This window comes from Anopheles marshallii, chromosome 2 (genome assembly GCF_943734725.1).
Source record: "Anopheles marshallii chromosome 2, idAnoMarsDA_429_01, whole genome shotgun sequence".
Classification (NCBI taxonomy): Eukaryota; Metazoa; Arthropoda; class Insecta; order Diptera; family Culicidae; genus Anopheles; species Anopheles marshallii.
Window position 1 is genome coordinate 62,300,510 of NC_071326.1, and position 9,707 is coordinate 62,310,216.

Below are 9,707 nucleotides of genomic sequence, written 5' to 3' on the forward strand. Positions count from 1 at the left end.
CCAAAACCGTCTTTCGAAAGCAGTTATTGAGTAGCCTGTACGGAAAAGGAAATGGGCCAACGCAAGCACCGTATTATGTAAAGATCATTAATAAGCCGACGTGCCTTTTACATCTCGGCTCACTGCTCACACAAACCATGATGAAAGCAACGATGATGAGTTGTCGCGTATCCGTTACATTCTTCAACCGTCAGTTCCAGACTGACGGAAGCTAAGGGTGGTAAGTTTGACATGCGACGGAAGCAGAAATTTGTCACTCATTGAACAATGCCAACGAGCATCGCTACCAACGAACAACACTGAGCAGAAGCATGACTTTGTCAAGTCATGGGATGTATCTTGACAAAGCGGTAACCTTTTTTTATGATGCTGTTAGAAATAATGAGAAAAAAGTAGAATCATAAAACTCAACCAAAATATGACGCCATTGGCTGCTATCCTAAAATATTTCATCTGAGCGTAAGAGCCCAACAGATACTGAATAGTTAAGGAAAATATTGATCGTAATTTCAAAGAAATGTATAAATCGATGTTGCGGTATTTACAATACAATACGTTGCGATACGAAAAGATACGAAAAGAAAATATGAGGATTTGCCGTTTTACATTATTGGTAAACTAAGCAATTGGGCGACCTAGTGGCATAATGGTAGTGGCACCGGTCTTCAGACGAACAGACCAGACCAAAATCCCATCCCCCGTACGCAGGATCTGACTATCCAGCTACGGGTAAATAAAGTTACAGAAAGCCAGAAATGGAAGGTCTAAACCTCTTCAGGTTGTTGTGCCGATAAAGAAAAAAAATAAAAAATGCTTTCATACTAGATACTAGATAGATCAATCGATCGATTCGATAATATCTAACCTGGTTCGCAACAGATTATGATCGCACAAAAAATAGCTCTATGCGCTAGTTCATAATGCGTGTTTGTAATAGGTTAAATCTAAATTGTTTAGATTTATAATCATTCAGTCATTGATTTTCAAGACATTCGTACAAACCAGAAGAATCGTTCTGAAGTAAATTAAAATATACAATAAGTTTTGTTCCAGTTTTACAATGTTCACTTATCTGTATTACATGCAAATACACGCAATCTGCTCGATGCAATCAAATAATATTAACTTCCAACACATATACCGCAATCTAATTAAGAGAGCAATAATGAAAAGAGCGAATTAAAGAGAGACCTCATTACGCAGCAAATTAATATACAATCCTAAGGGATTTGTTGTACGCCACAGTGTTGTGTTAGCTCTTGTGAATAACTGATCGGCGATGAAGCGTGCCTATTTAGTTCCTCTCTTTGGTCTAGTGAAGGGTACGAAATAAAACTCTCCAGAAATTATTTCAGATAAAGCTCTCTATCTGAAATAATTTCTTTTTAATCGCTTCATTTATATCATTCATACACAGTGGTCGCTGCGATTCTATATCCAGTTCATTCGGGGATAGAGGAAGATATCCCCGAAAATACGTTCATGTCAAATGAACGTACTACTCTTGATGGTAATTTACTGGTCATTTGCAAACTCAAAATCATTACTGAAAAACTCAAAATTTTTTACACCCTTTACAAAGATTGTCACTTACGGTACTATGCATTTGGAGGCAGGGGTATAGTAGGACCGGCCTTTGCTAAACCAGCTTTTCTAACCGAATTTGCGCATATTGGCGCAATCGGATGGACACAACTGGACGGTACGATCGTGTGGGGCTGCGGTGGATCATTGATATGGAACAACTTCGTTATTACGGCCGCTCACTGCACGGCTAATGATGAGTTGAGTGATTGATTGACGATTTACAGCCTACATAAATAATCGGTTGGAAACTGACCTGTTTTGTTCTCAGAAATATTCCTCCCGACGTAGTCCGTTTCGGTGATCTTAACATACATAGTGCTGATGATGATACGTACGCACAACAGCTGACTATTATGAACATATTTCGGCATCCAAAGTACCAGTTTAGTGCCAGATACTACGATATTGCACTGCTACAACTGGAGCACAATATCACGTGAGTATGGAATTGTATTGTATTGATAAGAAAATAATAAGCACAATTTCGATTAATTCTAGTGTCCATGAGACAGTCGCTCCGGCCTGTCTCTGGTTAGATCAAGAAGTACGATTTAAAGAGCTCGAGTCGGCTGGTTGGGGGCAGACAGGATTTGGTAAATTTATTTTTAGCAAAATCAATTTGATGGAATATAGCAAAAGTGACTGCCTATTCTTTTTTTACAGGAGAATCACAAACGCCAATTTTGTTGAAAGTTACTTTGAAGCCGATCAGTAATGAAAACTGCTCCGAACACTACACACCGACAACCATACGAGGTTTGCGAAACGGACTTGATCTGCATCATATTTGTGCCGGCGATGAAAAGATGGATACCTGTCTGGTGAAAACGAATGTATTTAGTGGTGATTTTGAAATGGTTAGCTCATGTTAACTTTCTTTTTAGGGTGATTCTGGAGGTCCTCTACACATACGACTGCAGCACAATTTCAAAGTAACGCCATTTCTAGTTGGGCTGACCTCATTTGGTCGACCTTGTGGACAATCTCACCCTGGAGTGTATACCCGAATAGCACCATTTCGTGCCTGGATTTTGGAAACACTTCAAATGAACGGCGCCCCGGAAGTGACAGAAAGCCAGTTCGAACCAGCAGAGTGTGCGTTACGGCATGTTGCCATTCGACAGCTGGCAATATCGAACGTAGTGGCAAACGAGACCGGTGTATTCGAGTCTTTCGATACACAGCGATCGTACTTCACCGCGGAGTTTGTTGATGAGATTGTAGAACTAAAATGGCCCGATTCAATCGTGCCACCAGAAAACATTTGTATGGGTTCCATCATCGATCACGACACAGTTATAATATTGGCCGATTGCGCATCGCACGAAGGGTAATTTGTTTTGTATAGTTGAGATTGTGAAATTGTTGTTGAAATACTAGTAAATGCCTATTTGTTTTTGTTTTAGCCTAAAACCATCAGATGTGCTTCATCAACGAAGGACTGGCAGATACTTTGACATAATCGAAGAGAAACAATATACTGTTACAGAGGTGCATGTGCATCCTAATTATACCAAAGGTTCCTTTTATAACAACATCGCGGTGTTAAAGATCAATGATTCGTTTAACGTTTTACCGGCTTGCATTTGGAATGCTGCGAAACTACCAAACCCAGAAATGGAAATATCAACCGTTGGTCGGGTTGATTTGAATGTGTATCAGTATAAAGATAGAACCATACATAGTAGGTAGACAAACAAACCATTTGCAGTGAGGAGTGCTAATGCTTTAAAGGTTTTCAACTATGTTTTCTGATAAAGATTCCAGCAACATGCGAATAACTCCCCGGGTCTACGCATATGACAATAATAACTGTTCGTTCCCATCGCAATACCTTGCGAAATTGGATCAAGGCCTACTGCTTCAACATATGTGCTTCGGTAACGACCCGTTTGTAGTACCTCAGGTGTGTGAACTCACCAGTGGAGGTCCTCTTCAGCGAACGTTAGTTCGTCTGCAACGTTTCTTCAAACATGTGTATGGAATCAGCCTTTTTGGGCGAGATTGTGGTTTCGGTGAACCGGGTGCAGCTGTTCGATTGTATGCCCATATGGATTGGTTGGAGTCAGTACTGTTGCCAAACAGGTCGTTTGTAAATAAACCCCAAACAAACGATGCTGTTCTATTCATCAACTCTGATCTGGAGCTGTTTGACAGATGCGATTATTATGATGGTTCAGTAGGACTTTGCATCCCTGTGGACCATTGCAGAGGAGTGCGGAACCGCCTAGAACGAAAGGAAGGGTTGATATTCTGTACGAATAGTACAGTTGTGTGCTGTTTGCCACAAGACGTGTTGGATGATGAACAGCTCTTGCACGATGAGGATCAGCAGGTTGAGGATTGTGAAAATCGGTATGAACCATTCCGCCGAAGGAACTTTATTGGAGCTGCAGAGCTACCTGATGTGAAGGCGCACATTGTAATTCTCACATTCATTCACTGGTAAGATCCCTAAACTAATGATTGTGTCTGTTTTAGGTAGAGGTGCTTCGGATGGATGAAAGCAGCAGTGAAACGGACACTTTATGTCTAGGATATCTGATTACAACAAGCACAGCAATTACAAGTGCTGCGTGTACTCAGCTTGTAAATCATGAACCCAATTTTCTAAGGCTGGGATCTATCAGAAGTCGATATGATGATCCCTCCATTATGGCGCCAATAAAAAGCATCGTTACACATTCTCAGTACGATTCTGTGAAGAGAGCAAACAATATCGCACTATTGAAACTGATCAAGCCCATACAACCTACAGCAGCTGTGTTTCCTGGATGCTTGTGGAGAAATGAGACCCACACTCCGTTGATTTCGACAATACACTCCATTGGTAGGTTTGAATCGCATCGTCATGGGAATTTTTAAGCTAACATGCCATCTTTATTGCAGTTAAATCACAGCTAAACCTAGAACTCGTGCATCCCATGTATGGTTCTCACTGTGAGCGGGTTTTGAAGGTTCAGTTGCAAAGTGGGGAATATTGCACCATTGCTACTGAATCAATGTCATCTGCCTGTCCCAACTCTGGAGACCCTATTGTGTGGCGCGGAAAAGGAAGTAATGGAGCACCGGTCGAGTATCTCGTAGGAATCTTCAGTAACACTAACTGTGGAACTGATGAGCCTCTCTTCAATACCCGTATCTCGATGTACGTTCCATGGATAATAGACAACTTACGGTAAACGCCTTACGTTACAATCTCACAAGATTCTGGTTACGCGCAGCTTATAATACTAATTCTTGAAACAACAAATAAACGTTTACGAATTTAACAAACGAATGGTCGCAATACGTAAAAGACCCAGTGTTTGATTATTAATCAAGCTAGGGTTTGCCCACTTAGCAGCATAATAAGCTGTCCAAAGAGAAATGAAACAATAAACGTATTCTCCTGTGAATTCCCAGACCTCTCACCCGCAAACCTATCGCTCTCACATGCTTACATGAGATCTATCGAGCAGATTAGCTTTTTGCTCTATCGCTGACGCGCTAGAAAGACGAACTTAAACCGGTTTACTGAAGGTATATGTGAACACGGAACGGTTGCAAATGTTGTAAATGTTACAACTGTACACACCAGTTCCAATGCAAAATGAATTGCCAACGTGCGTTAGTACACGATCGACTGCAGCTCAGTGATAATGGCGTGTGAATGGGTTCTACTGGCATTGCTCGTCATTGCGGTGTTATCGTACAGTAAGTTAACAGCTCAATCAATGGTTAAAGGTGGTAATTTATGCTTCGTTTGATTTCATATCACAGGTGAATCCACATTGTTTCCAATCAATACGAAACTACCTGAAGATGGTATGGATATGATGTTACCGTACGATAGAATATCATTAGATGGTGAGTAGCTCGTTACTCTTCAAAAGTTTTCTAAAGAAAACCCGTATATCTAAAATTTATTCCGGTACTAGATTGCCACACACGAAACTGGAAAGATGGTTTCATGGGGTTGGTGGCACCTGCCTACGGTCAACCAGCGTTATTGCGCGAGTTTGCTCATATCGCCGCAATCGGTTGGACGGGACCGAATGGCAAAATAATCTGGGGCTGTGGTGGATCGCTGATATGGGAGAACTTCATTCTTACTGCAGCGCACTGTGCAGCGAATGATGAGTATGTAATCAATCGACGTTGTAATAATAGAATAGCACTAGAGTTCCATGGGCTTATTTTAATCTCACCTCATTCTTTACCCATAGAGATGTTGCACCGGATGTGGCTCGGATGGGTGACCTCAACATTTACAGCGATGAGGACGATGAATTTCCTCAGCAGTTACGTATTGTGAAGATCATACGGCACGAACAGCATCGGTACAGCGCGAAGTACTACGATGTGGCGCTAATGCAGCTTGAAAAGAATATCATGTGAGATTCATTCGTATGAGACATTGGGTTTGCCCGAGGACAAGCGTGCCGCAGCGGGTGTCGGTTTCGGCGTGCTTTTATTATAGTCATTATCTGTTGCTGTTCTTTTGCTTTCGATACAGGGTGCATGAAACCGTAGCACCGACTTGCCTCTGGTTAGATGACGAGGTACGCTTCCCGAAGCTTTTTGCCGCCGGATGGGGTAAAACAGGTTTTGGTGAGTAGAAGAAACCCCACACATTGGGAATTAACAAAACAGTATATCCCAAAGATTCCATGGAAAAAAATCACACATACACCGATCATATCGTCGTTCAGGTGAGGACAAAACGAAAATTCTGCTAAAGGTCGAACTAACCCCCATGAACAACACTGAATGTTCGCGCTTTTATACCTCCTCCGAGCGTGGATTGCGCAATGGGCTACATGCGCATCATCTTTGTGCGAGTGACGAGAAAATGGACACATGTCCGGTAAGCCGAATCGGAATGGTTTTAAATACCGTGAATAAATGTATTTTTTTCTAACTTCTGCCAACAGGGAGACTCTGGTGGCCCGTTGCATGTGAAATTGCTACACAACGCTAAAATGACACCATTCCTGGTAGGTGTCACATCGTTCGGTAAACCGTGCGGGCAAGCGAATCCCGGTGTATACGCGCGTGTATCCAGCTTCGTAGATTGGATAATCGAAACACTGCAGAAAGAGGGAGAAAAGGCGACGGCACAGAAATTTGAGCCATGGTCCTGTGCTCTGCGCTATGTACACGTGCGCGAGTATGAGGATGATGTGGTTGTTTCGAGATCCAACAACTATGAAACCTACAACTCGGATAACGCTCATCTGGTTGGTGGTGACAGTAGACAACGGGTTCAAATCATGTGGGCGAATTCCATTGTTCCCGGCCGGGAAAACTGTTCCGGTACACTTATTGATCGTGATGCCGTTGCTACATTGGCAGAGTGTGCATCCCATATGGGGTACGTTGGAGAGAAGTTCAAATTCAAGAGAAAAGAAATGTTTTAATTTTTTTCCTATTCTGTTTCAGAGCAAGTCCCAGTAGAGTTAAGCTTAGTAATGGCAATTTCATCAATGTCAGTGAAACCGTCGTACATCCGAAGTATAATCCAGCGAAAGGACGGTACTACAATAATATTGCTATTTTGAAGCTGCCGTATCCTGTTTCTATTATTCCTGCATGTGTGTGGTATCATGACTCCATTCCGGATCCTAAGTTTGAGGTGATCGGAAAAGGTCGCGCCGATATGACGCCCTACAATCGTGATGAACCAGTAACCTTACTCGGTAAGTGACTGGTAATAAAAGAAATAGATTTCCATTATTAGTAAAATACTCTCTACAAATGTTACTTTAAGATCCTCGCATCGTTGGAATTTCGCCTCGCGCAACGCTACAGTCCAACAGTGAATGTCGGCTGGCCGACCAGTTTCGTACACAACTAGGAATGGGTCTCCAAGCTGAACATATCTGCTTCCAGAACAAACCATTTCTAGTTCCATCCACTTGCGATCAGCAGTTCGGTGGTCCTATCGAGCGAGAAATGTGGCGCTTCACACGGTACTTTAACTACGCATATGGAATGAATCTATTTGGGCGCGATTGTGGCTTCGGAGAACCCGCGGTAGCTGTACGATTCAACGCTCATAGGAAGTGGATGGAATCCGTATTACTACCCGAAATTACCAATCGAAAACAGAGTAGTCCTACTGGATCGAGCGATTCGGTCATCTTTATCAATCCCGATCTAGTACTAAATGACCGATGTAGTTACGGAGGAGGCGTTGAAGGTGTTTGTGTACCGCACAATAATTGCCCTAATATTCGGCAACGAATGGATAATAGTGCACCAGTAATGCTATGCTCGAAAGGATCGGTAGTTTGCTGTCCCCAGGGAGATATTAGAAGCCCACCGAGCGCGATCGAGATGGAGTTCAACGAGTGTGAACAACGTTACGCTCATCTAAGAAAGCAACGTCAGCAGCGTTGGAATGGATTTCAACCATTGAACACGAGGCAGCCGCATGGTGTGAGTAAAAGTCGCTGGCAATATGTAAAGTCTTCGACCCACTAACATTCTGTACTTGCAGGCTGAGGTAGGATGGGAAGACGGTTCGGAAATACGGTTTCAGTGCATTGGATATCTGATCAGTACACGAGCTGTCGTAACGTCCGCTAGCTGTTTGGCATCAAAGGAATACCTCCCGAACGTTGTGCGCTTAGGTGGGTTACAGTCTGGACAGTTCGCCACTGACATAGCGATTATACCCATCGAAATGACGAAGTATCATCCGGAGTTTAACGTGAATACGTACGAAAACAATATTGCATTGTTGAAACTTGTATCACCAGTGCAGCTTACCGTTACCACGTTCCCGGGATGTTTGTGGCAGAACAAGACTCATAATCCAGTGGAGTCCCAAATTTTGAGCGGTAGTAAGTAATCATTCTCTCAGTAAGTTTTGCTGAACAACGTATGATCACTCCTTTTGTTCAACAGATGGTTTCCAACCGATGCACCCTATGTATTTGAGAGATTGTAATGCGCGCTTTGCCAAACCGTTTACAAATCCACGTATTACATGCATGGTTCCGGGAGTGTACGGATCAGGAGAGTTTTGTTATGCAGCGGGAAGTCCGATCGTTTATAGGAAAAATGAGGATACCAATCTATTCACCGAGTTTCTGGTAAACATATACAGCCACGGACCGTGTAATTCAACATCTCTGCGCATAGTGCACCGTATTTCGATGTACATTGATTGGTTCAAGGAGGTACTGAAGTAGAAATGGAAGCATTATCTTCAGTGTTTGCAAAGTGAAGTTACAATATGTTTACGTTATTTTGTTCTTCATTTCGCTTTTTTCTACGTTGTCTTTAAATGTTGCGAGTTGTGTATCTGAGGTTTAAAAATCATAAATCAAATCGAATTTCAACAAAATTTGATCAACGTTAGAATTGATTAAACTGCAGTTATTTCCATGACATCATATGTTGTCATAAAAAGCTTTTTTCGTTTATTGTAGAACTTGTTTGCTTTTTAAACATTACAATAATAAATTTGCTCTAATAAAAAACGATGTCTTATATTTTCACACACGGTGTTCCCTGAAAGGGTGAAACACTCTTTAGCAACCTTGCTAACAATGTATGTACAGCTTTACAGTTTGAGCCTAATTATGGGTATGGTAAAATTTTCTCCGTATAATATTTTTACGCAATTATTGTATTCCAAAAGCGTTAGACTGTTTGTTGAAAGAACACCGCGCCGGAAGCAGAAATCAGTGGCATCTGTTAGCACATTTTGTTCACCGCGCTAATAAACAACAGCACGCGTAAATACAGATTCTCATCCCGCACATCTTTCATAGAGGTGGCAACTTAAGACGACCAATTTTGTTCGACTATGGCCTCACTCGAAAGCGGAAGGAAGAAGGCACATATCCTTGCCCAAGGCACTGTAAGGCATTTCTGAAACCGGAAACGGAAACGTTGTCTCTTCATCCCGAGGTTTACGATACATCGTGCCGGAGTTCCTTCTTTGCGGTTGTTCTCGATGCTGCGCCAATCTCAGACCGGCTCGACGTTGAAAGCTATCGAAACTGCGGCACGAAATTGTCTAGTTACGCTGCTTGCCTTCCTTGGGTCGGTTGAGTTGTTGCTAACTAACGAAGCGGATCAAAACTCCAGTCCCTACTGATGAGTGTAGGGTTTCCCGTTCTCGT

The 9,707-nt window shown here is 42.4% G+C and overlaps 2 protein-coding genes across 2 annotated transcripts; both read left to right on the top strand.

Annotated features, from left to right (window-relative positions):
• Positions 1-1,279: 1,279 nt before the first annotated feature.
• On the top strand, positions 1,280-4,769 carry LOC128718879 (uncharacterized). Its single transcript, XM_053812495.1, has 11 exons — positions 1,280-1,322; positions 1,418-1,510; positions 1,583-1,784; positions 1,856-2,023; positions 2,086-2,180; positions 2,251-2,408; positions 2,472-2,917; positions 2,994-3,271; positions 3,348-4,009; positions 4,069-4,417; positions 4,477-4,769. Exons 1-11 carry the CDS (start codon positions 1,280-1,282, stop codon positions 4,767-4,769), a joined length of 2,787 nt encoding a protein of 928 aa, XP_053668470.1.
• A 459-nt stretch (positions 4,770-5,228) lies between these two features.
• LOC128718880 (uncharacterized) lies at positions 5,229-8,768 on the top strand. Its single transcript, XM_053812496.1, has 11 exons — positions 5,229-5,283; positions 5,350-5,436; positions 5,508-5,709; positions 5,796-5,963; positions 6,086-6,180; positions 6,282-6,436; positions 6,504-6,943; positions 7,012-7,268; positions 7,340-8,010; positions 8,072-8,417; positions 8,482-8,768. The coding sequence occupies exons 1-11, from the start codon at positions 5,229-5,231 to the stop codon at positions 8,766-8,768; spliced, it is 2,763 nt and encodes a 920-aa protein (XP_053668471.1).
• Positions 8,769-9,707: the final 939 nt, after the last annotated feature.

Bases quoted from the DNA above. Each gene is read 5' to 3' on its own strand.
- LOC128718880 (XM_053812496.1), top strand. From the start codon at position 5,229: ATGGCGTGTGAATGGGTTCTACTGGCATTGCTCGTCATTGCGGTGTTA. The intron at 6,181-6,281 runs GTGAGTAGAAGA...ATCGTCGTTCAG, and splicing joins ATGGGGTAAAACAGGTTTTG to GTGAGGACAAAACGAAAATT. The intron at 6,944-7,011 runs GTACGTTGGAGA...ATTCTGTTTCAG, and splicing joins GAGTGTGCATCCCATATGGG to AGCAAGTCCCAGTAGAGTTA.
- LOC128718879 (XM_053812495.1), top strand. From the start codon at position 1,280: ATGAAGCGTGCCTATTTAGTTCCTCTCTTTGGTCTAGTGAAGG. The intron at 3,272-3,347 runs GTAGGTAGACAA...TTTCTGATAAAG, and splicing joins TAAAGATAGAACCATACATA to ATTCCAGCAACATGCGAATA. The intron at 4,418-4,476 runs GTAGGTTTGAAT...TCTTTATTGCAG, and splicing joins TTCGACAATACACTCCATTG to TTAAATCACAGCTAAACCTA.